Source organism: Semicossyphus pulcher, unplaced genomic scaffold (assembly GCF_022749685.1).
Source record: "Semicossyphus pulcher isolate SPU_LCO1_2020_fin unplaced genomic scaffold, fSemPul1.0.p SCAF_6, whole genome shotgun sequence".
In the NCBI taxonomy this organism is placed as follows: Eukaryota; Metazoa; Chordata; class Actinopteri; order Labriformes; family Labridae; genus Semicossyphus; species Semicossyphus pulcher.
Window position 1 is genome coordinate 10,116,018 of NW_027211737.1, and position 27,083 is coordinate 10,143,100.

A 27,083-nucleotide genomic window follows, 5' to 3' on the forward strand; every position below is an offset into this window, starting at 1 on the left:
TGGGTATGCTTAAGAAACAGCTCTACTGTGTTGGAAAAGAAAAGAGTCATCACACAAGTTTTAGTTATCCTCATGGTTGTATAGACCACAGTTTCCACTCTGTGCTCTTTAGGTAAATAAAGCTGAGATAAATCTGTTCACATAATTACATAGATGTTTTCCTTTCTTTTGGATGTTATGCCCTCATCTGAGCAGGTGAAACCCTAGACAAGAAAGGTATTTTTCTTTAGAGCTTTAGTGGACAATCTGTGCCATATACCTTATATATTCCAAGCACAAAGACTGCACCCTTGTAAGATGTAATAACTTTGGGTTTGATGGAGTAGTATTTCTTCCCAAATCTCAGTTTTCCTCTTGGTATGCATTGGTAATCTAAGCAAAGGAAATGGAGCCTTTCACGTTCCAGTCCCTCCTTCGGCCTGCCGAAAACAGAGGAAGACATGCGATCTCCACAGGGAGGGAGGGCGTAGCATTCTCAAAGCAAAGTAACCTGCATTTCTTGTAAAGTTGCTGCAACGGAACATAAAGCATGTACTGATGCATAAAGTGGCCATGCTTTGTTAATAGCGTTTGTAGTCGGATAAAGTAAGCATTAAGTTCAGAACTATGGCTCAAAAATGCAATAAAACCAGTTGTTCTTTCTTGCTCATGTGAGGGTAAAAATCAGGACGTGCAAAAGAAAAACCAATGCAAACGTCTGGGCATACTTCCTTATGTAAATATAGCCTTAAAGATTAGAGTGTGGTGTGTGCTCATGCAGGTTTTCACAGAGCAAAGCAAGGCTGGTAGTTGATTTACTGATCACTATGGTAACCTCTCCTTGGCCTTATTTGGACTGTGGCTTGGTAAAAACATTTTCTTGTGCGCACACAGGTTCACACACTTGTTGAAAAAGTCGAGAACCGTAAGGTTCTTGTCAGAAGCCACAGTGGCTTCTAAACACCGTACCTATTCAAATTGATTTTCCTGCTGTATGGTTGTCTGTAAAAGATTGTACATCACATACCAAGCAATCTGATTCTAATTCCTCCCTTATTGCTGATTGTATCTGCAGCAAAACCCACAGTTCAGGTTTCAGCCACACCTTAAGTGAAGTGGGGGTTAGTGGTTGCCCAACGGGAAGGGATGATCGTTTTTGACAGAAAGGTTGCTCTGTCTGTGTTGTACTTAAGCTCCAACTTGTCCAATGTGACCAAGACTGTGGTTATACTTGGCAGCTTCCAGGATTCAATATGTGTGTCGTATGGTGCCGCTAGGGGTTCGGTCCCTGTAGTCTTTAAGCCGATACTAAAATTAAATCAGTTTTCTATGAAATGGAAAATTAAGTATGCATGCATTGCACTTGAGTGCAGTAAGAATCAGACATAAAAGTTTGGGCTTTTCCTTGACCGCAGAGCCCTCCACCATAGTAACACCATGATTATACACACAGATAAAAAAAACGTGCGCAGCCAAACCACTCTATCATCATCCATCTCACTGTTTCACTCTTCACCTCGCTATACGCCAATTTTGTAGACATCACTTTGAGATATGTTCCCTGAAGTTTTGGCCTCTTTGTTTCTTTTATATTTTTTAAAAGCTGCACTAAGGGATGTCACGGAGCAGTGACATATATTCATAAAATATATTAAGTGTATCTGCGTCAGTAAACTGTAGTACCTTAGAAACACACGAGTGCTTCGTCAGTCATTACTTTAACACACGAAAGTGCATCATACCCAAACAAATCACACCAACAATACAAGCTCCATCTGCGTTACACAATTATAGCAATACACCCGAGATTGATGTGCCAGTTTATAAGCTTAAGATCGTATGTGCTATTTGCGTGGATGTAATTACCAATAACGATGTAAGTGACATCCTGGTTGCTCTCTCATTTTTCTCAGGTGGATTTGCCTTTGTGTATGAAGCCCAGGACATGAGCAGTGGTAAAGATTATGCCCTCAAGGTAAGATACCTGGAAATTCTGCTTGTTGCTGCTTGTTACATGTTCAACCACTTTAACATATTGTTCCACTCCATGCTGCATATTCATCAGGGTTCCCACGGCTCCTTAAAAACGTCTTAAAAGGTCTTGCATAAAAATCAGGGAAACTAAGGTCATAAATTTTCCGAAACTTACTCTAAGTTTGCTGAAGGTATTGATGGTGCGCTTAAGGCTGATGGGAAGATGGTCACGCAGTGGTCTAACAGTAACAAAAAGTAGCAGCTATCTAAGTTGTTTGACTGTAATGTCTCAGAGACATTATGTTCGCCAGCTACAAACAGTGACTTGTGTTTAGATATAATTGAGCTAAGATGGGGAGATGCAGGTTTAGCAAAAAATGGTTGGAAGAAGAGATGCTTCAGAGGTGGTTGGCACTAGCAAAAGACGACAAGGTTTACAATTTATGCCGAAAGACATTCTTGTTAGAGGTGAAAGCTGTTGAATCCCACATAAGATCTCAAAAGCACCAGCGCTATGCAGCAGGTCTTAAAAAGTAGGGATGCACGATATTATCTGCACGTTATCGGTATCTGCAGATTATGGCTTGAAAATTACATATTAGCATCGGCAGATATGTCATTATTCTGCTGATAAAACAACGCTTTAATTACGCCTAAATGCTTGATGATTCCCTAAAAAGCTTGATGTTATGCTACGACATTAACTCTGCATGAGTGTGTGTGTGTGCACTGCCTGCGCAAAGTTATCAACAATGTACAAAAAAAGACTAAAAGTCACACAAACTTGAGCCAATGTATAGAAGTCAAACAACTTTCACAACTCTTAACTAGCTAACAGTTAGCTCACATTCTCGTCATTTTACTGAACTCAAAAATACACTAGTGCCCAAAGCAGTCGCTAACAGAGAGTAACATAAAGTGCAAAAGTAACCTACATATTCGTGGACGCACACGCGATAAAAGGAGTCCATCAGAGATCACTGATGTCTCCGTAGTAGATGCAGTAAACAAGTCCGGGCATGTCTCCCTCACTGCTGTGTTTCGATGCTGCATTCAGGTGCGCTCAGAAACGTGAGTGATCAGACACGTGACCTTTTGTACAACGCCTCTTCTGTCAAGCGTGAAGAAGGGTGCAAGATGTCTATGGCAGTTTTTGGTCACTACAATAAGAGTAGGCATGATATCAATTCCACTCATTAACTCATGTGTTAGAAGGAATGGCTATAAAGATACATGGATTATATTCCTCTGTATGCATTGATTCTGCTTTCTACATACTCTTATGATACGTAGGGTTGGACTTTAACATCCAAATAAATGTGAACCATCTCAGTATAACACAGGGAGAACTTTTGCCCTTTGCTTATTGAGACAGTGTTCTGCTCACCATGCATTATGAAAGTGTCTGATGTGGGCCGCTGCCGTCTGCTCTGCTGTCAGTCACATTGCTAAGGAAACATTCCCCGAGATGCTGTTTAGAGACAAGGCTCGAATAAGTATGGCACAGATTTTCTTATGTGGGGACCATCTGCTCCATATTTTATTATTCTGCTCGTGTTGTCTGCAGCACACTGCTTTACTATGCTGTGTGTTGGTTGGTTTTTTTAAACGTCTAATTCACTGTCTACACTTATAAATGAAAAGTGCACACGACAGCAAGAAAAAGGTAAAACATGCAGCTACACAATAGCTGTACTAATTGAATGGAAACAGGTCAAGGGAAAAACTGTTTAGGATTGTGGTTTCTTCCAAAAGATCCAGTTTAGGGTTGTCTCTGTCTGGGTCTGATACCAGAGAGAGGGTTGTGAAATCGTGAAAGAAGCCATTGAACTTTAGTAGAGATCAGTTAGTGCGATAATCTCTTATCCTGTTTTACTTCAAATCCATTTTCTCATTTTGGAGTAATTACTGCATGCACCGATATAGATGAAATATGTAAGTTCTGGAATCTGATCTTTTTTTTATTATCACAAAACAGCAACAAACCTGCTCTGTGTGTGTGTGACTTTGTTTCAGAGGTTGCTGTCCAACGAGGAAGAAAAGAACAAGGAAATCATACAGGAAGTCTGCTTCATGGTATCCTTTTCCAGCATAATCAGTGTAGAGCTGCTCTGCTTTAGCCCATAGCAGAGACAGCACAAAGGCAGGTTAAACTCTAACACAGGACTTTGCAAGATCGGCTGCATCTGCAGCTTCGTAAACTGTAATTTTGAGATAATTTGTGGTTAATTGACTACACCAAACAATGCTAGAACACAGGAGCTTAAATCAAATGTATTTACAGTGTTTAACTTTATAATAGCATTGTTATTTCACTAACACAGACTGTTGTGTATCATGTGGTTCAGCCCATAAATCCTCTGAAAAGCCCTTCAGTGATTCTTGTTTCAGAAGAATTAATGAGCAGGAAAGCAAAGGAATTATTCCAAAGGGTGGTTGTAAGGAGGAATTAGACAAAATCTCCAAAGCATCAATTGTGTTTCAATGTCTCTGTGGAGGTTTTAGTTTAAAGGGCCAGTTTGCCGAAAATGCAATTTCACTCTGTGCCTTTGGAGGACGCTATCCGCTTCTCCAATGGGCTCTGGAAAACCTCCGGCAGACTACGTAAAACGCGCCATCTAGTGGAGGCCAGGGAGCTCGCTAAACTACACTTCCTCTATCTAGGACGCCCGCCTCTGATGTCATGTCTCATTCAAAATCGTCAGGTTTGAAATGTAGACCGCCCGAAGATTTTTTTAGACGGCCCTTCTGTACCGCTCTGACCCATTGCCTGTAGCGATCAATGTCCTTGACTGGAAAGCGGTAGTATTTCACTCCAGCGTCTCTCGCTGGGCCATTCCTGTCAGAGGGAGGGGCGAATGTAGAATGGCCGAAACCACGAGCTGTTTGTGCAACTTTCTCCACAGCTATGGCGCCAATTTCAAATATTATTGCTTCTATTGATTACAGAGAACACCAGCTTTGACTGACTGCTTTTTCTCAGGGGTGAACTGCTCCTTTAATGGAGTCAGGGTGATATCAAAGGGATAACTCAGTCAGTGTGGGGAACAAACAAACCTTTTGGCCTGCAGCTCGAAATGCTGGGAAATCTCTTGTGCACTTGGGCAATAGCGGTTTCATGCTGTGCAGCACATTATGAAGCCACATGCTGTTTCTAAGTGAAGCACTGTGTTCCTGGGTTCCATTGTAACAATGGGTTTTAGAGCTAATACCTTGCATGCTGATGAGGCAGAAAAATAATGTCTAAAGTCACCAGTGATTCTTCCTCTCACCAAACCATAATCTCTCCCTGCTGTCAATCTTTGACCAGAAAGCTGCAGGAATAGAGTTGCTGCTTTAAGGCTTAAAAGTGCTATGTAGACAAGATCAATTTAATTGTTGTAGATGTTCCTTGACCATCTTGCTGTACAGAAAAAGCTGTCGGGTCATCCCAACATGGTGCAGTTCTGCTCCGCCGCCTCCATCAGTAAGGAGGAGTCGGACACCGGACAGGCCGAATTCCTGATCCTCACTGAGCTGTGTAAAGGTAAACACACGTTCTTCCACACAGACACTTTTTCTTACAGATTTTTACTTCTTCTTTTTCTTCACTGCTGAATCAGTACTTGCTCTTTTATCAGACTAAAATGCAGTAAATTGGAGCCGTCAGGACCACTTCTTAGTAACACTTTGACTGGTTTCCTGTCTGCAGCCTTTTCCACTTCCTGCTCTACTTCCTGTCTGTTCAGTTGGACTGTTTATTACAACGGCTTTGGATTCATTCAGTATTTATTTCTCAGCTTAACAACTCTTAACTTAGACTTTTAAAATGATGTAATAACACTACATTTATTTGGCGTGTCTTTCATTAAATGATTAAGTATTTTATCACTGATAGTTTTATCTGAAAATATGAGACATTGCACACATAATTAACTGTCAGACAGGCAGGTGTTACTTTCACTCTGACTGGTATTTATTCATCTGTTTCTGTCTCTTCTGCCTCAGGTCAGCTGGTGGACTTTATAAAGCGGGTTGAGCAGAGGGCTCCCCTGTCATGTGACACTGTGCTGAAAATCCTCTACCAGACGTGCCGCGCCGTGCAGCACATGCACAAACAGAAGCCTCCAATCATACACAGAGACCTCAAGGTTTGTCTTTCCTTAGTAGCTGGCTGAGTGAATGATGAAGTATCCTACAATGCAGTACTCCAGAATAAATTAATTCAGTTAAACCTTAATATTGCAATATTTTCTCTCAGATTAATACGAGCACAAGAATTGGTAGCACTTTAAATCACAGGATATGATTTTTGTACTAGATGTGTGTTGATTGAAATGGTAACCCACTGCTTTCTTGATGTGCTGCAGATTGAGAACCTCTTGATTAGTAACCAGGGCACCATCAAGCTGTGTGACTTTGGCAGCGCCACCACAGTGTCGCATTACCCCGACTACAGCTGGTCAGCACAGAAGAGGTCCATGGTGGAGGATGAGGTACACAAACACATACAAAAACAACCTTCACTCCAAGTTTTCTTTTCTTTCATTTTAACCTTATTTGACCAGAAATATTCCTATAATGTTCCTAATGGTATCTCTTTAACAAGGGGAGCCTGGCTGAGACACAAGCAATAAAAAGAATTCACATCAAAGAACAAACATCCGAATTACACAAATAGAAATTAAATCAAACTGTTCAGCAACTGGCCATTCACTTTAAATTTCACTTTCCAATAAACCTTTTTATTATCTTCCATGTTCATCTGTTAATCTAGTTTAAAGCGACTCTGTAGTTCTTACCAAGATCAGGGAGCAAAAACCTTTTACAAAAGAAAGCGCATTTACAGGGATTAAAATGCATAATTTGTCTGCATAACTGGAGGTTGTCGCCGGTCAAAGTGATAGATGTCAGGTGATAACATAAATAAGAAGGCAGTTCATGTAGTGAAAGATGCACCAATGTTTCATTCTGTGGTTGCATAAGGGAGACTGACCACCCGTCTAATGCAAGCTGCGAGGATGTGTGCAGAGGCCCGAACTAGAGACACGTCACAATGCAGCATGGTACACTTAATCCAACATTTTCCAAGAAGTTGAGATTGCATGCATACATAGAATATCACCATAGTTATTAATTGATAAAAAACGTCCCGAGGAGTTGGCTTTTTCCTTGCACCAAAAAAATCCTAACAGGGTCCTTTTATAATATTTATTTTAAGATCAATGTTTGTGACTGAATTCATTCAAGTATTTTGCTACTTACTTACTAGATTCTGCTACTACTGTCGCTTTATTACATGTTGTTAGAATGCATACACATTCTGCAACTGCAACATTTATTTAAGGCAAAAATGGTTTATATTTGTCAGGAAAAAAAACAACCAGTAGCTCTCAGTGCTTATTACATTTTTGTAATCGCTCTATGAAAGTAATTTCTTCAATTTAAGATGGAGAAACAGTTGATCATTGCTGCACAGGCGTCATGGTGATAGACAGGAACCAGAAACCTTTGATTGAATTACCAGCTCCAGGTCCAGGAAGCACTTATCAATCAGGTTAATTTTATTTATGCCATAGACACACAAACACACACACACACACACAGACACAGACACAGACACACACAGGCGCTTTATCGCTTGTTGGTCCCCAGAGATCCTGGTCTCTGTGTATTCGTCGGTCAGCTATTTCAGGCCAGTAGCACAAAAGAGTTGCTTGAGGGAAAAGCTTTTTATGATTCTGTTTAGTTTAAATTTGACTCATTTGTTTCTAAAATCTTGGCTTATATTTAGAAGAAAGACGTTTTTCCCACGATCTCCAAAACATTTCCCTAATTTTCCGAGCTTTTCTCAGAGCAAAAATAGCTCAGATGAACATCAGTTGAAGATTTACCAACATCTAGCTAAAGGTTGATACTGGGCTCTGGTTTTATTTACTAAAACACTTCAATGTGGTCCGACAGCTCTAAATGTATGGTTATGTTTTTTCCCTGTTTGTGTGTAGATCACAAGGAACACCACTCCAGCGTACCGAACACCAGAGATGATCGATCTCTACTCCAACTTCCCCATCAATGAGAAACAAGACATCTGGGTCAGAGCTTTAAACTTGTTATAATCTATGTTGCAGCTAGTGATTGAGATTTTAATGCTGCTACTGCTAAGCTAACCATCATAATGTCTGTAGAATGGAGATGCATGTGATAGTAGATGGTCCTATTTTTAAGGACAGAAAGTAATGTTTTAGTCCTCAGTCTGGGAAGATACTTTTCTCCACTTTCTGTACAATCCTTATTACCTTTAAAAGAGGCAAAGCTATGACCTGTAACACAGGCGTTCTACACAGCCGGTTAAAACCAATTATTGTGGATCATTAACAGATAATAGCTTCTCTTTTCTCCCTGAGTCGTTTGGACACGACACTTGTGTCTTCTGTCATTAGTATCAATGAGTTTCGCTGTGACTATTTCATGGTTCGTGTTCTTATCTGCTCATTAAGAAAGATGGCTTGAAATGTTCTCTGTTGACTTTGTTTACTTCCACTCTCCCTTGCAGGCTTTAGGGTGCATCCTCTACCTGTTGTGTTTTAAGCAGCACCCGTTCGAGGAGGGGGCCAAGCTGCAAATCGTCAATGGGAAATACTCCATCCCTCAGAACGATGTCAAGTACACTGTGTATCACGACCTCATACGTACGTACCTTTAATCATCCGTCCCTCCTATTTCCCTCCACTTTACACAGTTGTAAGCACAGGTCTAATTTACTGTCACATGTACTTGACAGAAATGTATTCAGGATGGGACCTCTATGTTGGCAGTACCTTGTTACAGCTGATCTAATTAGCTCACAGCTCCACCTGGTGGACAATTTAAATCTGTCTGAGTTCAACATCAAAACAATAACAGATTTGTCATTGTAATTGTTCATGTTAATTACTGTGCATGTGAGTAATGACAAATTGTTACTAATTAACCATATCCAGCCTTAATTTCCATCATTTGGGATATTGTATAACTGTTGGTTCCTTTATGAGTCATATTTATATCCTCATATTTAACTACCTCTTCAGATTTTAACGTATCCTATTCCCCTCTGCACCCCTCCTTCTCCTCCTCCTCCTCTTCCTCCTCCTCCACCTGCTGTCCAGGTTCCATGTTAAAGGTGAACCCAGAGGAGCGACTGTCTATAACAGAGTTGGTCAACCAGCTCCAGGAGATAGCAGCAGCACGCAACGTCAACCCCAAGTCTCCCATTACAGAGGTGGGTGTGTGCATCCTTGTGTGTAATGCTGTTAAAAAAAATACTCTCACAGTAGATTTAAGAGGTGACACCAAAGTTAAACTTTTCAAATCTTCATCACCAACAAGAGGTTTTGCTGTCTTTAGAACATAGACGTCTACTGTGCTGTTCTAGTCTGTTCTGTTGCTGCTTTCCAAGCCTTTTCAATTTTATTGGTTCCTAAATGCAGTTTAATCAAACCGATATTACATTTTCAGACCTTATCACCTCTGAAATTGTTAAAATAATGGCTGTGACTGATAAATTAGTCCAATGTCCTCGCCAAGACTCAGTGGAATTTGTTAGAAGGTGTCTCTCGCCGTAGCCCTGATTTCTCTTCATAAAAATGGATTTGAGCCTTTCCTATTGATTCATTTAAGACCGTCTTAAGTGGCCTTTTCTTTAGGCATCAGTTTTGAGTAGGTGCTAGTCAGTGGTAGCTGGTGAAAATCATTCTAGGTGGGTCTGTGCTGTGCCATACTCAGTTTTTAACAACCATCCCACTACGACAGTTTTAAAAAGTAAACACGGGAAGCAAAATAGTGCATTTACATGGCTATATCCAGCTAGTGATTTCAGAATCGCCCTTCAGGGATTATTTTCTACGACGCTGATTGGCCAAATTAACGTTGGTATGCGCGTATCTTGCCCCAGCAACAGTCCCTGATTGGCTACTCGTCTCTGCTTTAGGGGCGCTAGCATGATTTGCATGTCCTCAACGTTAGCCAGCCTGCAATCTCAGATCCCATGGGCTATAGTCTGGCAACGATAAAGCCTCTAGGGACAGCGGTGAACATGCCGGGCGTGTAGCCAACGGTTAGCGATAACCTTCCAGTCTAGACTTCCTTTTCCACGTGCTGCATTGTTTACAGAAAAATAAACTGTTTTTCTTGTGATTGACTTTAATTAACAGGTCTTGCCTTTTGCCAAAACTTCAACATCATGATGCAGATTAGTAAAAAGTGAAAATGGAGCTTTGTCAGGTCTGTCCTCGAGAGGAGAAGAAAACTACTTTTAAAATGCTCGTTTGTTGAACGGAGGTCGGATAGATCTGATGAGTTCGAGGAAGTCGAGTTGAATTTTAGATCTAGAACAGATTGTTAGCTGTTAGCATGCAGATGTCTGTTTATAGAGATCAATAAGAAGCTAAATCGTCGTCAGATCACGCTGGTGGGAGCCGGGATGTCATTACGGCAGATTACGTCCCGCCTGCTTTTGCTCTCCACACGGACTGTTTTTCCTGCATACGCTGCAAGCCTGCTGATACGTGATTGGTCAATATTACTCGGACTACAAGCGTAGTACAAACAGAAACCAGAACACTTGCCTTCCCTAAAATCCACGTCCCTGCCTACAGATTCTACAGAGAAATGTAGAATCTGTTAATAGAGATTAGCCAGCCTGTGAAGAGGCTATTAAGAGGACGACCACACGGCTTCTTCTTCCGCTCTGTGTGTGTGTGTGTGTGTGTGTAATCATGCCCTCAAATTGCTGATGTGGTTATGCTTGCAGACACACACACACACACACACACACACACACACAGACACACAGTGGCAGGCTCAAAGGAGTCTCTATTCTCTTTCCCAGCCTCCCCTCTTCCCAGCTGGCATGCTCCTAATGAGTCCAAAGAGACACAGAGACACAGGTTTAAACTGGGCGAAACCTAAATATAATTCCAGCTTGAAGTGATACCAACACTTGAGTGGTCGAACAGTACTTAGGGTGGCATTGTGACTATAAAAACAGTTTTTTCATCTACCACCTACAGTGGCTAATCCAGATTTAAGATTTTAGCTAAGATTTGGGAGTAGAAAAGCACTCTACCCTAGTGGAGGTCATGACCACGTAAGCGGCCACAGCTTCTTTTGATTCTTACCACAAATCCACAAATCCTGGTACTTATCACCAAATCCTCCGCCACAGTTGTGATTTATAGTTTAATAAGCTGATTTCAAAGTCAAAAATTTCCGGAATTAAAGTTATGCCTCTGTTTCCAACAACTTTTCACATGACTGTTATGTACTGTAGCTGAGACATTGTAGTGATCCTGAGGTTAGGCATAAGCATCTTTTTCATTGTTTTGGAAATCATATCCTGGTTACTACTGTAAGAAAAATCTGTGTTTCAGTGCAGCAGACCCTTTAGCCTCCTTTGAAGATAATGCACTCATTCAGAACAGTTGCACTGAAGCATGGAGGTCTTCTGTTTGCATAACAATTTCTTACCACGCCGAATCCCGACGATAAGGATGGTAAATGTGTGCAGAGTGAAGGCAGATTTGGTGATCGCTGATCTGATTAGGGTTAAGAAGGGGTTTCTCTGCTGGACATAAGGAGATTATAATCCTCCTTCTTCTCCTCCTACTCTTCCCTCTGCTGCTTCCCGGCGCAAACATATGGAGAGACAGACTGACTGTGAGACGGAAACAGAGAAAGGAGGGAACTTGTGAAGGAAGGGAGCAGAGATGGAAGTGAAATACTGAGAGGGAAATACGATAGACATCTCGGAGGGGAAGAGAAACACAGAAGCTGTCTGGCTGCTTTAGCACAGACCCAGACAATCTGGCTCTCAGATGGAAATTATTTTATCAAGCACATCTGATGCAAACTATTTAATTTGCAATTATTATGACTCTACTTTTTTGAAAGTAATATAAACTTTGGATTTTACATTTAGGGGATTTTGTGCTTTTTTCTTCCTCTATTTATGGTCCTCTAACCATTTTTTTTCTATGAAGCACTGTTTTTATTCTCTGCCTGGATTTAAATATATACTTTTTCTTACTTTTTTTTATTCCTAAGGAAGGTCTTTGTTTTTTCCTGAGGTTTTTTTTTCCTCTACCGCTGTTAACCACTTTTCTTTTCTGCTTCTACTCGTTAAATCCATTTTGAACATCTTAAACAAACTTGCAGCCGGACCTGAGAATTTACTAGAAGCTTTTTGTCAGTTTATTGTTCATTTTGTTGACCCACCTGCTACAATGTTGAGTGCGTACCACTGTTGGCGTCCAGTGTATGATGGTTATGAATGTCTGCAGCTGCTGGAGCAGAATGGAGGTTTTGGCAACAACGGAGCCCAGCCGCCCATGCAGATCCACAACGTCCACAATAATGCAGGTAAGAGTGTGTTTAATGACAATATCATGCTCCCTGTGTGGTTATAGTGTTTCTTTTTTTACAGTGGGAGGGTACAGCCGAAGGGTCTCTGAAAACAGAGCAGCAGTGTCATGTCATTCTGTGTTTCCCGAAGGTGAAATTTAATGACTCAGTGATTTGCTGAAGGAAAACCTGTAACCCCAAAAGGGACCAAAATCATACATATACATTTGTTGTGCTGCTTTCTCACAATCTGCCGAAGTAACTTAATGTTAGTGCTTTGTAACACTTAATTAATTTGTATGGACTACTCTTTTTTTTTTTTTAGCCCATTATTTAAAATCAGCCAGGAATGGAGCTTTACAATAAATTATATTTTCATAGTTGTCGTGTAATAAACAAGCACAATAAACAAGAATGCCAGGTGCTCTTGAAGGCCAAAAAGTTAACTGTCGAGGGAGGGAAGCTGGGCTGTCATCAGGCACTCTCGCACTGAGCCAAGTATTTAGTTTAAAATGCCTTTATCGAACCAGGGCGTGTCTAAAAAAACATCAATATCAAAGAAAAAAACACCAACCGGTTTCGACCCTCATCGGGTCTTCCTTAAGGCCAGGAAGAGTCATGAAAAAGAAAAACAAATGTACGTGTGCAACGATTCACTTTCATTTCACCTGTCATGTGGAGCCCTGGATACATGGGCAGGGCACTCATGCCATTCTGCCAGTCAGATGAAGCCCCAGCTAGCAGCTACGCTCAGATTAATTTGTGTCAATTAAGTGGTGACTGCAAGGTTTGCTAGCATGCTTGCTTAGAAGAGAGAGAAAAATGTGTTTCATGAAGACCTTGCGGTGAAAAAAGGACAGCACTGCTGCTTGGGGAATTGTCTTGGATTCAGGTGAGATGTCTTGTTACAAACTCAGGTACTCTGGAAAAGAGAGCAACAAAAAATCCTGTCATGTTCTAGCTAATATGCCCACTTCGATATTTGGTTATTAATTTTAAATCATCACAATAGTGAACAATTTTATCATGCAGATCTAATCGGGAACGCATGTTCACATTCAAACACGCACATCTACAAGCCCCAGACACCACTCATATCCTGGTCATAATCAGTGATTCACTGAGAGTCACACAAGGCAATAAGTAATCTGGTTAACTACCAATGACCACCCTGCTGACACACAAACCATACACATGACACACCAGCTCCTGTGAGTCCAGGGTCCTTTGAGGTAAATAATAAGGCGTTCATTCAGGTCAGTAATTTATCACCCCAATGGTGCAGATTTTAATACTTAGTCTCAATATTATTTATACCTAGTCATTTATTGTATTGGTCAATAGTAGGGCTTTGATTCAACATGGTTCAACTTCACGATACAAAGAAACCAAGCCCAAGGTGCCTGGTGAGAAAATCTTATTCTTGGTGGTAATTTGTACCTTTTCTCTAAAGGAGCGTAATGGGCTTATCATTTTCCCACCCTTACACACATGTAGGCAGTGAAGTGTCCATTAAGAGGATTTCTTCACAGCAAGCTAACCATCTGTCGAAAAGGCACAGAATGTTTGCTCTTTGACTTAAGGAGATGCCCCAGCTCTCGTCCATACTATCAGACCAGGGCAATAAATGAGGTTTGGTTAGAGTCATCTCCCTATTGCTGTTGTATCTCAGGCAGCTCTACTATGACTAACAGCAACTAATTTTATACAATACACTGACCAAAAAGTAGCTAAAAAAATAAATGCCCTATATTGTAGCTTTGTAAGCAGATCTTTCTGTCCAAAAACATTTTCTTTGTAGAACAATTCGAGCTCGATCGCCACCCAAAGGGGGTGTATCTGAGATCTGCTGTTGTGTGGTTGTGGGTGTTGAAATGCCTGGCCACAGGAGATTAAACGTCATGGTCTTGGATGGAACACTTATGTTCACAAATTCTTGTTTTTCCAATACAGTAAAGGTTACAGGGACATTTTAACAGATACACAACACCTTTGGTATTGTGTGTTATTCTGCTTTTAACTTTTATGATGTCTCCAGTCTTATGATGTGGAAATTGAGTATCTCTAATCAGACGATGCCATTGAATACAGTTAATACGAGGAAAGTTAGCATTTGGGACACTTGACAAGAAATGAGAATGTTTTTGTTGTCATTTTGGGTTAATCATGACCCCGAATTCTCAGCCCAGTGTCAATGAGCTTGATCAATGTCTGCCCAATTATCATACTTCCTCTTCTTTCTCTTTTTCCCGACCATGTCTGCAGGCATATATGATCCCGATCAGGCAGGCAGTGGCCTCTTGGATATCTTGAGGGGAGGAACGGAGCGCTTCCTGACCAACATCAAGGACACTTCCTCTAAGGTGATCCAGTCTGTAGCAAGGTAAGATGCTCCACACGTGTTACCATGACTGTTGTTTATATTGTTTTTTCATTTGCACTGTAATACATTTCAGCTTGTTAATGAATTGACGTCATAATAATGTTTGTTTGTTTGGGTTGACTGAACATTTTGCACTGGCTATTGTAACTTCAATAACCTAGACAATTTCACCTCCATGTCTGCTTTGGTAGTGATTAAACTTTTTCATGATTTAATTTTAATAATATGCTAATGGTAAAATTTACAGTTTGTGCTCATGGATATTTTCTAAACATTACTGTCTGTCAATTGAGAGTCAGCATGTTTCATCACAGTCACATCAGCCCTAAGTAAATGCAAATGATTGCACACCTGCAACCTGTATATGTAACCATTCATACTCATACCTACCCTGTCCCCAGATTTACCTTTAAAAGGAACATTTTGCTGCTTTGCCATCTGAAGTGTTCTTCCGCACTCTGACGGCAGACTGACAGTTTATACCAGATTATCTCTACTGTAGCTTTTTCAACAACTTCCATAACAATAAGTCCTTTCAGCAGAAATCATTGATAATGATAGTTAATGTCGCAGACAAGGAGCCTCTGTGACTCATATGTCGAAGGGTTGAAATATGCAAAGTGTTCCTTTAATAGCCTCATCATCCGTTTCATTTTAAGGTTGATGTTTCATTTGGTGATTCTATCATCGGTTTGTTCCATTTGTTTGGTCGTTTTGTTTATTTTTTGTTGTTTCTTTTCTCTGTCCCAATCCCTCATGGTCCCACTATGTGTCCATCACCTAGCAACCCAAGGTAAATACGGGTCGGTGCAGTGCGTCAAATCATGCGTTGCTCTGTGTGTTCGTGTAGTTTGTGTTTAATTTAGAGGAAGAAAAAAAAACAACCTATGAAGCCGTTTGCTGTGCTGCGTCTGTCATCACAGCTTGCTGATCCTAACACCACACATTCAATATTTCAATTGATTGAATGCAGAGCAGAGCGTGATGTGAATGGACAGATTTAATTTTAAGGGTGAATGGATGTGACATTAGCGAAAACAAGTAAAACAATATCCTCTATGCACGGCACAGGAATTAACTGGGCCTGTCAGTAACGCTATTTAAATAGCTAGTAGTTAAGCAACTGCCCCTTGTTTTACTAATCATAAAATGTGGATCTGTGTTTAATTTCTAAGAAACTTTATTAATATCCTGAATCAATGGTGCTCAATCTGTGAGACCCTGCCAGCTCTGTCAGATAAACCTCCTCCCCCTGAATACTGCCAGTTATTTCAACCACTCTTATTTGTAAACTAACCACTCTTTTCACTTTAGCTAACTATTACAACTGGTTATCCACTACTATCAGCTAATATACTATTTATCTATTGCTTTTAACAACTCTTCAACTGTTCATCCATTACTTAGAGCCATCTCATCATTAATTAGTTACTTTAAACTATTGTAACTATTAATTCATCACTTTTTGGCTAATAATTTTCACTGTTTATCCATCACTCTGGGGCTATGTTTTTTAACCATTTGTGTTCATGTTAACTAAAGAAACTAAACAGTTTATCCATTAAATTTCCCAATCTGTTTTTACCATTACTTGTAGCATTCTCTTTCAATCATGTATTCATCAAGTTTCTGCTCACTTGCAAACATTTAATGTGCTAGCAACACATGAATTTGAGTTGTTAAAGCTGACTCAATATGTGGATATGGATTTATTTATTAGAATAGGGATTCCTATTGCTTTCAAATTATTTGTGCAACAGTCTTTAAAGTCTGTTTACCCCAGAGCAACTTCAGAAGTAGCCCTGGATAATAATCACAGGCCTGTATGAATGTCTGAGTGAGTGAGTGAATGAATGAATAAATGATAGTTAAAAGGTTTTAAATGCCTCCACTGCTTACTAAATCACCATTTCAGCTTTATATTTGTCTTAACAGCAACCACCTGTCCGCCCCGACACCACACACACAAAACTGAGTCATCAGCTGAGATAGATCAATTTGTTTGCTTGGCCTACAGTTTGTTTTTTGTGTTATAAATTTAAATCGTCAGTGTTCTGAAATCCAGTGTAGCCTACTCTTAACATCAACTTCCTCACTTAACACCTTGGAGCTATCGGCAGAAGTGATCCTCCTAATTTATTCCCATTTAACAATAAGCATATAAATTCTGTATTACTTATTAGACTTGGCAGAGATGCCTATTTAAGTATTGATTAAAAACCTAATCTTTTTGCAACACCGTGGTTTCATAGCTGGATTCATATTAGAAATGTAACGATACAATGCTGTCTTGTTTTTTTAACCAGTGTTACCAGGCTTTATGTTAGTAGCTGTGAGGGTTCAGCCTTCTAAGCCTTAGTCAAACTGTTTTTGTTTTATATTACTTTTCTTTAGTTATCCGTGTATTTTCCCCTCCCATCTGTGTTGCATACCAACTCCTTTTATAAGTGTACCTGCAATTTCTCTTGCAGCTATGCCAAAGGGGATCTGGATATTTCATACATCACCTCCAGAATTGCAGGTAGGCGTACTACCCTTCATATTATGCCCTATTAGTTCATAATATTGTATTTAGTGACTGCTGTCGTTCTAAAAAGAGATAATGCTTTGATGTAATAGTTACGCATGATTTTTTCTATGCTTTTGTGCGTGTAGTCATGTCCTTCCCGGCAGAGGGGGTGGAGTCGGCGATAAAGAACAACATTGAGGATGTTCGTCTGTTCCTGGATTCACGTCATGCTGGTCACTATGCCGTCTACAACCTCTCCAAACGATCATACAGGCCTTCTCGATTTCACAACAGGGTATGAAATGTGTATTGTGTGCACATTGTGGTGGTTGGATGTAGGTCAGAGTCGGATATTACCAAACTCTAATGTCGCAATGTTGATGAGTCAGTGCTCGGAGCGGATAGTTTATTTACTCTGAAAACACAGTGTCAGTGTTCTGTCTCTTTTGGTCAAACATACTTATATTTTAGCAGTAACGTTTGTAAAAATAAAAGTAGGCTTATTCTTTTACTTGTGTGTAACTATAGATTTTTGTTTGTGTGTGCAGGTTTCAGAGTGTAACTGGCAGGTGCGCCGTGCCCCTAACCTCCGCAGTCTCTACAGTGTTTGTAAGAACATGCATCTATGGCTTAAGCAAGACCAGAGGAACATCTGTATAGTACACTGTTTGGTAAGTAACCCCATGACTCATAACTTTGTGCATGCACAGATTGGGTAACGATTAAAGGAAGATAAGCCTGTGACATAATTTGATGATGAGGACAAAATAAGAGGAGGAGTATATGTGCAATATTTTAAATATTCAAATGTTCTCTCTGTAGGATGGCAGGGCAGCGTCAGCGGTGGCAGTTTGCTCCTTCTTGTGTTTCTGTCGCCTTTTCACCACAGCTGAGGCTGCTGTCTACATGTTCTCAATGAAGCGCTGCCCACCTGGCATAGCACCCTCACACAAGAGGTATGACATCACACACAAACTTTACTTTGGGTTAGTCATCTTTGTTTTGATGTTTTTAAGCTCTTACCTCCGACGCTATATAAAGCAAAAAGCTAACAATCCATGATCCTAATCTTGCTTTTGACTGTTGCAGGTATATAGAGTATATGTGTGACATGATGGCAGAGGAGCCCATCATCCCCCACAGCAAGCCCATAGTAATCCACTCCATCGTCATGACACCTGTCCCGCTGTTCAACAAGCAGCGCAACGGGTGCAGGCCGTTCTGTGAAGTTTATGTTGGAGATGAGAGAGTCCTCACCACATCACAGGAGTACGACAAGATGAAGTAAGTTTATTCACACAAAAAAACACCTTTCAGCTTCCTCTATATTAAAGGGTTATCTTGTATGAAGTGTTGCTATTTCAATTACTCATATTTATTCTTGGGCTTTTTTCCAGGGATTTTAAGATGGAGGATGGAAAAGCAGAGATCCCCCTCAATGTGACAGTCCAAGGAGACGTGCTGGTGGTGATCTATCACGCAAGATCTACACTGGGAGGACGTCTACAAGCAAAGGTACGCACACAAAAGCTGTGACTGTTTGCACAATCTGAATCTCTGTGCAAAGTCAGTTTCAGAAGAGATGTGTGACACATGGTGAGGATTATTAACAAAAGCTTATTTAAACTGTTTGGTTTCAGATGGCATCCATGAAGATGTTCCAGATCCAGTTCCACACAGGCTTTGTCCCCAGAAACGCAACCACTGTCAAGTTTGCCAAGTATGCACACGAATCAGAAAAACAATAGCTCTAAGTTTCCTTTATCTTGCAAAGTTATATCAACAACAAGAACAGATTCTTTATTTTTTATTTAACTGTTGCACTTTTTCCTGTAACTATTTCCTTCCTATCTACCTTTTCTCCTGTCAGGTACGACTTGGACGCCTGTGACATCCAGGAGAAGTACCCAGACTTGTTCCAGGTCAACCTGGACATCGAGGTTGAACCCAGAGACAGACCCAGCACCAAGACCCCTCCATGGGAGAGCTTCCAAACCAAGGGTCTCAACCCCAAAATCCTTTTCAGCTCTCGTGATGAACAGCAGGAGATCCTCAGCAAGTTTGGTAAGCGGCATTACTTTACAAAAGTCAGGCTCTGGGGATCGGAGGGGATAGGCCCATCAAAAACACTGTTTTCTTACAGTTTTTCTTGTTCACTTGTTTACATTAACTAAATATTTAACCTTGATCATGCAGGTAAGCCGGAGCTACCTCGTCAGCCAGGTTCCTCAGCATTTTATGACTCTGAGTCTCCCCAGCCAGCTCAGACCCCAGAAGGCCCGATTGCAACAGAACCAGAATCTCCTGTGAGCACAGATAGCAACGCTAACAACTTCTTCCAGACGCTGGATTGGGAAGGTACTGTTCCTGTGTTCCTGTGATGTTTAAAATTCCATGACAAAATCATCTATATCTTGCCAATCACAGCCCTCTAGTGATTGTACTGCTTTCGAAAGAAGAGGGGAGTGTTTCTCAGTATGCTTCTTGTATTTGCAGATGTGCGTGGCTCTCAGGATGACAGTCAAGGAGGCGGGTCCATAAACGATCAGGAGGACCTGAGTGATCAGTCAGAAGGAGAGTCCTTCTCCTATTCTGCTCCAAGTGGGGAGCCACTGTCACGTGACCCCAGCGAACCTCTGTTTGATGCTGACTTCCAGGTGGGAGGACTTTTGGTGGATGAAAACATCGAAGTATGCCATCTATACAATATGACTTAATTTATAATGCACCCTGGCAGTGTTATAAAGTAGAACAAAAATGCTTTATGTTCTTCCTCCATCATTACATTCATTCCTTTCTACCCTTGGTGTCCCTTTGTCCGCTCAGACTTCCCCTCCAGAAGCCCAGGAATCTCCCATTGGTGACACAGCTGACCTCTTGGGGTTGAACGCTGACACTCAAGCTCCTTCAACGTCCTCGACCTCCTCCTCCGCTCCTCAAGGAGTCCAGGGAGACCTGAAGGCTGCATCCAGCAACAGCGACCTCCTCAACGACCTGTTTGCACCCCCTGCTGGTCAGACAGGAGCAGTGCAGGAAGACTTGTTTTTCAGTGGGGCAACAAGTGGGGCCACACCTGACTCAAAACGTAAGACTTTAATACACAGTGAATGCATTATTTTAAACCTCTTTCAAGTTATCCTTAATGCATCATTTTTCTCCCTTGCTGTGTCTGTGTTGCAGCTATGGGTGACTTGTTTGATCCCTTTGGGATGGGCTCTGGCTCCGGTGTCGGTTCCAGTGTGGGTTCATCTCGGCAGGCTTCTGGACCGGACCTGTTTGGAGACTTGTTGGGTTCTGACAGCTCAGCCACCAGCGGGTTCAGTTCAGCTCACAGTAACGCCACTCCTGCTTCCAACACAAGCCTCTTCAACCTCAGTAAGTACATCCTCAGTACTTACTCCAAAACCTCCCTACAGAATCTGAATATCGAACCAGTTTTACCGGACAAACAACTCTTTTCTACAAATATTTGCTGCAAGCAACACTAATGTTTAAATGCACAAAGTACATAATAGATGATACTTTGGATGTTTGTTTTTTACAGATAAGCTAGTGAATGACACCCCTAAGATGACATCATCAGCCAGCCAACCTGACCTGCTTGGTGGCTGGGATAGCTGGGCAGCTGGGACCACTGCGAGCATGAGCGCCACCAGCAGCAAACCAAGTTACACCAATACACGTAGGTGGAAGAATGTTCTGTAGGAGTTTGTGACTTAGCACTGTTAATTGTCAGTTTGGTAGACAATCTTGAATTGATATAAAGAATACAAAGATTCTAACTTGCATGTTGTTGCTGTGTCTGTAGCTTCTGGTGTGTCGTCTATGTCGAAGGCCAAGTCTCAGACCTTCGATCCTTTTGCTGACTTGGGAAACCTGGCATCTAATTTACCAGGTAAGAGGCGGTTATTGAACCTGTTCTGTTTAAATGCATTGATCTAAAATGCAAGAGTAAATGTTTAACATTAGTTTAATCATGTCAGTTAAAAGGCAGGAAAGTGCTAGACTTTCACAGCAGGCTGTACTTTATATGTTCTTCATAATGGGATACATTTAACAGCAGCCTTTACAACTTGTCATTAAATGTCTAACTCAGCTGTATGTGAGTTTTAGCAGTTGTATCAGATTTTGCTGTTCATTACAAATCCTCAAGTTTTTTCACTTTTTCCAGTTCAGTGCCACAAATAACCTCTAAATCAGCCTACATGAGTTTCATGTTTTACCTGTAAGCCTTACAGGTACACTTCCCAGATATCCAGACAATGTTGCATGTGTGACGTCCACAGTTGGCTCCGGTTGTAACTCTTGATTTTCCTCGCTGACGGTCGCTTTCCTTTTCAGACTGTTTGCTTCATCTGAGTTTGTTTCTTTTTCTTTGGATTTTCACTTATTGTTGAAGTTGTATCTGTAGTCATCCATCTTTTCTTTGTTTGTTCAGCCATAGTAGATTACTGTTTACTCGCAACACTTGCAGAGACCGGAAAAGCAGCCGCTTAGTTCCGCCTACCCTCTCTGGCAGACCAACCACTGCTGGGTGATGGAAAACACGTCACTAACTGGGCGCCGCTTGTGATTTTCTCTGCGAAAGTCGCACCAGACACCCAGTCTGTAATACTGCAAATGCAAAGGCTTTCATCAGTGGGCCATAGGCTCAATCACCATCGTGTTACCTCATTCGGCGATAGATAGTGACTTAACAGACATTTATTTAAATGAAAATCTTCAAGATTATTACTTTAACTTGTTGAGTGGTTTTAATCGACCAATGAGCTGAAGTCTGTGGCAGTTTGGCTCGCAGCCCCTGAATCCCAGGCCGACGAGTGGGGGACAAGCACTTATTTTAAATGTGAACAACAGAGACCTGCTCTGATATCTATTTGCCTATAAGGCTGCTGCTCTGATACTGAACACTGATCAATAACTAAAAATGCCCTCAAAAGAGAAAAACTTCACTAAGGAAATGTAATTTTACTCACTTATTATAAGTAACTTTCATTCCTCCATGTTTTTTGCAGGTTCCTCCAGCAGTAATTTTTCCGGACCTACTTTCAGCACAAAGGCTCCACCTTCCTCCTCCTCCTCCACCTCCTCCTCTTCTTCCTCTGCTAAGCCTCAAGCCTGGCCAGCTGGAAGACCCGCCTCGGCCAAGAGCAAACCTTGGATGCAGGGATCAGGCTCTGGGTCTGCACCCAAAGCACCCCCAGCAGCTCCGCCTGTGGGGGCGCAGCCCACCAAACCCAACTACAACCTCAACTTCTCCAGTGTCATCGGTGGGAGGGAGGAGAGAGGAGTGCGCGGGCCTGGATTTGGTAAGAGACATTGAGAATAGGAGAATTGATTTGTTTCTGTAGTTTGGGATCATTTTTATGCATTCAGTAACAAAAAAAATGTTGTTTCCTTAATCCTAGTTTGTAAGGGATATTTGTTTTTACAGTCTTCTACATAACAGAATAATTGTGTATAATGAAGTCTGCTTTAGTCCAATACAATGTCCATGTCAGCCCTTTGATATTTCTTTGTTGTGTAACCACGCAGGCCCCAAGCCAAAGGTAAAGGAGGATGATTTTGAGGACCTGCTGTCCACTCAGGGTTTTGGCTCAAGGCCTGATAAGAAGGGACCAAGGACCATCGCTGAGATGAGGAGACAGGAGATTACAAAAGACATCGATCCACTTAAATTACAGGTAACAATAGGGAATGTTGCGCTTTTGCTTAAGACTGGAGCGTGGCTGGCTTTATCTTTAGATTAGCAGGATACATCTGGTTGGGAAGAGTGAAAACGTGAAAGAGCATTGGGTAGCTCCCATATATACAAAAACACAGCTCTTGATTGGTTCAATAACAGATCATTTTATGTCCATTGCTTAGATTACTTGCTAAACAGGCTAATTACATAGACGCATGTGGCACTTTGCACAGGTGATGCCTTGAGCTTTACCTCAAAAACTAGCCTCCAACTGCTAACCAATATTGGTGCCAAGTTAAGGTTATGGTTTCTGGTCCTGCTGCAGATCTTGGACTGGATTGAGGGGAAGGAGCGAAACATCCGAGCGCTGCTGTCGACCCTGCACACGGTGCTGTGGGAGGGTGAAACCCGCTGGAAGCCTGTGGGCATGGCTGACCTGGTGACGCCCGACCAGGTGAAGAAGTACTACAGGAAGGCTGTGCTGATTGTGCATCCTGATAAGGTACAGTGTGATGTGCTGCTTATACATTTAGCCATGACGATAATTAAAACAGACGTGCTCTTTTACGGCAAAATTAAAGTACCAAACTCTCTCTGCAGGCTACGGGCAAACCTTATGAACATTACGCTAAGATGATCTTCATGGAATTGAACGACGCCTGGTCAGAGTTCGAGAACCAGGGATCCAAAGCACTCTTCTAAATCATCGGTCTGGACCCCAGCTGGACCAGACTGGACTGGATTTGGCCTAACTAAACCAGGGTTAGACCGAGCCAGAATGGAAAGGACTGAGCCCACATTGGGCCTTAGGGGGCGCAGAGCCTCTGAGAGGTGTCCTCTCTAGCATTCCCTTCACTCCCTTCGTCCCTCTTTACGTTCTTCTGTTCACACAGTCAAGGAAAAAAAGACCTTTTTGCCTCACGCCTGGCTGTGGTGAAAATTCCGGTGAATAAACATTGTGATAGTTCTTAAACTCACTGCCTACCTGTACCAATGCCTGAGTGGTGCTGCAAACATCAGGAGGGTGGAATGGGTGACAATCACATGAAGAAGACGACATGGAAAACAAATCAGATAACACACGGACATTTAAAACTACCAGTCTGATTATCATGGCACTGATCATGATATTCAGAAAACTAAACATCTAATGACCCTAAACTAATAACATGCTGGTGTATTTTGGCTGTGGCTATAAGGTTTGTCATTTGTGCCTGGCACTTTTGCAGACAACCAGTCATTAAGATGAGTGGTAAAAAAAACTGAACATGGCTGTAAATCTTTCAGCATGGAAGCCTACGAAAAATTTGAATGTTAATTTTTTCAGCTTAGTTGCCTCTATTAATAGCTCTTGGAGCATACCAGCCACAGCATCCAACAGACTTAACATCTCCTGTCTGCATCTAATGCAGAAGAAGGACTCTGAAACAAAGTAGATCTACTGATAAAACCTACAAAAACTCTGTGTTGCTCTTGAGCCATTTCCTCTCCAAAAAGACGATTGCCTGCTGAACACTACTAGTGCTGCTTCTACCATTATTATTGTTTCTACAAACACACTCCTCAGATTGATGTTCATACCTGCATCTTGAACTTCTGACGAAGGAGCCGGACTTGTTTCAGAGCCCCATATAAACCCGAGCGGGCAGTCTGTTTGTTTTTGAAGTGCTCTTTAACTCCACCCACTCAGGCTATACTGTGTAGCTAACTGCATGCTCTCCCACACCAAACCTCACGACAACAGGAGGGAGGTGTGTTTGATTTCAAACCAGGGTAGTCCAAACAGGGCGGGGGGCTCTTTTTATTGAAGTGCTCTTTTTCTTGTAGCAGCCTTCCCAGCACTCATCGCTTTTGAGTATTTTGATCACCACTGTCATTATTAACCCCTCTCTCTCTGTCTCTGTAAGCCCCTCCCACCTACAGCTCCTAGTTCATTGGACTTGTTTTTGTCAGTGCACAGGAGGAGATCAAAAAGTGAAGGAATGAAAAGAGAATTTGTCGACATTATAATCTTGGTTTTAATCTCATCTTGTTTTCTTCGGGTTCATCCTGAGCCGTGCGCTTTTTTGTCATCGTTGTTAATCATGACTTCATTGTAAATATAAAATTGTTATCCATCAAGTGGCTTTGATAAGATCACATCCTGGGCAATTGATTAGTTAATGAGCTTTATGCTTGGCTGCGTGAGTGTGTGTGTGTGTGAGTGTGTGTGAAAGGGAAGATAATGAACCCTCTTGGCATCATGCTTTCTTGTCTACAATCCCAATCTTTTCTTTCTTAATTTAACACTTTTGTTTGTTGATGTTTTGTATTTTCCAAAATCTTTCCAACTTTTTTGCGCTACTTTTTCACATTTTACCTCATGGACCAATCAAATCACCTGTTTTTTATTTATTATGTTTTTTGGGGGGAGGGTTGGGGGGGTTATAATGACATGTATTCATGCGTATAAATGGCACAAGAGAAAATTTCAGATAATATATTAGTGGAATGTGCTGTTCGGGACAGGTGACGACAGTGAGCCTCTTTGTTGCTGTTTTCATTCCAAAGCGTCTATTATTAATACGAATGTGCTTTTACAAATATATATATATATCCTCTCTGTTGTTAAGCCGTATGTGTTTATCATTTGTCTGTTCAGTCTCTTTTTGTTCCTGAGATTTTGTTTCTTTTTTTCCTCTGATGGCAGAACTGAAGTTGTTGCTTCTGTTTTGCATTTTGTTAAAATTCCAACATGAGGGGCCAGTGAACCTAAGTAAGAAAAAAATAAATGAACTGATGCTTGAAAATCAGTGGAAACTCTCTCTGACAGTATGATCATAGTATAAAGGAGGAGGATTGCAAACCCACACATCAGCAGTGTTTACTGTACCAAATTACATCATAACTAATATGAATGTAGATTTCAGTGCAAAATGAAAAAATAAAAAAACATTTGATCTGTTTCATTGTCCTTATCTTGAATATTCACTTTGCTCATACATTCACTCACTAATAGAAATCATAACCATATAGGCTACTGCTGTTACTCTTTTCTTTGGTCTCATGAGAATCTTGCTGCCAGTGTGCTTTGTTCCTGAATATGATTTGTACACATTCTAGTCTAAATCGAACTTTAATCATCTTCATGTAATATTTGGTTAGTGAACAGTAAGTGCTATTGATTTGAGTGATTGAACAGCTTAACAGATATCATGACCCTTTTTTTTTTTTAACCTTTTTTGATGACCGAGAGCTCCAAAACTGAAGACGGCACGTGAAGTAAACATTAAACGCAACACAGCACGGGAAACGGCGGTGTTTAAAGAAGGTGAATGGAAAATGTCAACAGACTCTGACAGCGACGAGACAGAAAACCTCAATCAGGTGCTGCCCTGATTCCTGCGGTACCACCGTTCACCGTGTCTTGCTTCACGATCAGAGGAAGATGGATGTTTCCATTTAATGTGAGTAATATGCACGGTTAGCTTATTCTAAGAAGGCTACAGAGTTAACCGTTGCTATAGACGCAGCTCTCACTGTGAGTGAAACGGACTATTTTAAAACGGAAAGATAATCATTTTTAAATTATATTAAATTTCCAAATCAATATATTGTGTCAAATAATTAATTAAATAAGTAAGTAAAAATCTGTGTAATACCCCTTCAGGGTATGCTGCTCATCCCATCAGGGTTCCATTCCGCGATAACAACCTGTAATCCGATTGGATGAGAGGCATTCTATCAGTGCTGATCAATGCTGATATAGAGAACATCATCACTGGTACTTTTCACTCTGTATATCACTCCGCCTCAGCCAGGTGTTCTGAATACTGTTGATTAACATTACAGCAGACCGTGTATGTCTACATTGGTACCTCTGAATCACACAGCAGACTCTTCTTTCACTGGTTGAGGATAAATTAAAACATACAGATAAATGTACGTGATTAAAAACAGCTGATCTGTGGTAACCTGTAGACACAGAGTGCAGGAGAATGTTTGGGTTGCCTGGCAACAACAGTCCAGTTTCAGTTAAGTTGTGGAACTAGTTGACTTGGTGGAGCAAAAAGTAAAATGTAGTTGATTGTTACTTTTACTATTTGCTGCTTGTATAACTGTTGTATAAAAGCAATATCACATTCGAGGTTGTGATGTTATACTGAATATCAGCACTGCTGATAGCTACATGTCCATGTACCTATAGGAATGGT

General features: G+C 41.2%; 1 protein-coding gene across 2 annotated transcripts in view; it reads left to right on the forward strand.

Moving 5' to 3' along the window:
- gak (cyclin G associated kinase) overlaps nucleotides 1-25,833 on the forward strand; it is a 28,485-nt gene extending 2,652 nt beyond the window's left edge. Inside the window, exons 2-29 of one of the 2 annotated variants that reach the window (XM_069682852.1) lie at nucleotides 1,893-1,954; nucleotides 3,970-4,029; nucleotides 5,365-5,479; nucleotides 5,941-6,083; nucleotides 6,303-6,428; nucleotides 7,938-8,027; nucleotides 8,489-8,624; nucleotides 9,081-9,193; nucleotides 12,252-12,330; nucleotides 14,578-14,695; nucleotides 17,167-17,216; nucleotides 17,351-17,499; nucleotides 17,753-17,875; nucleotides 18,027-18,160; nucleotides 18,294-18,488; nucleotides 18,602-18,719; nucleotides 18,845-18,924; nucleotides 19,075-19,268; nucleotides 19,401-19,562; nucleotides 19,701-19,894; nucleotides 20,031-20,289; nucleotides 20,385-20,579; nucleotides 20,749-20,886; nucleotides 21,013-21,099; nucleotides 22,220-22,513; nucleotides 22,740-22,888; nucleotides 23,216-23,392; nucleotides 23,491-25,833. In XM_069682852.1, the coding sequence (XP_069538953.1) occupies nucleotides 1,893-1,954; nucleotides 3,970-4,029; nucleotides 5,365-5,479; nucleotides 5,941-6,083; nucleotides 6,303-6,428; nucleotides 7,938-8,027; nucleotides 8,489-8,624; nucleotides 9,081-9,193; nucleotides 12,252-12,330; nucleotides 14,578-14,695; nucleotides 17,167-17,216; nucleotides 17,351-17,499; nucleotides 17,753-17,875; nucleotides 18,027-18,160; nucleotides 18,294-18,488; nucleotides 18,602-18,719; nucleotides 18,845-18,924; nucleotides 19,075-19,268; nucleotides 19,401-19,562; nucleotides 19,701-19,894; nucleotides 20,031-20,289; nucleotides 20,385-20,579; nucleotides 20,749-20,886; nucleotides 21,013-21,099; nucleotides 22,220-22,513; nucleotides 22,740-22,888; nucleotides 23,216-23,392; nucleotides 23,491-23,592 (3,842 nt within the window). In that variant the 3' untranslated portion in view covers nucleotides 23,593-25,833. The remainder of the gene's footprint in view (nucleotides 1-1,892; nucleotides 1,955-3,969; nucleotides 4,030-5,364; nucleotides 5,480-5,940; nucleotides 6,084-6,302; nucleotides 6,429-7,937; nucleotides 8,028-8,488; nucleotides 8,625-9,080; nucleotides 9,194-12,251; nucleotides 12,331-14,577; nucleotides 14,696-17,166; nucleotides 17,217-17,350; nucleotides 17,500-17,752; nucleotides 17,876-18,026; nucleotides 18,161-18,293; nucleotides 18,489-18,601; nucleotides 18,720-18,844; nucleotides 18,925-19,074; nucleotides 19,269-19,400; nucleotides 19,563-19,700; nucleotides 19,895-20,030; nucleotides 20,290-20,384; nucleotides 20,580-20,748; nucleotides 20,887-21,012; nucleotides 21,100-22,219; nucleotides 22,514-22,739; nucleotides 22,889-23,215; nucleotides 23,393-23,490) is intronic. The other variant, XM_069682853.1, reaches the window with a different exon arrangement.
- The last annotated feature ends 1,250 nt before the right edge of the window (nucleotides 25,834-27,083 follow it).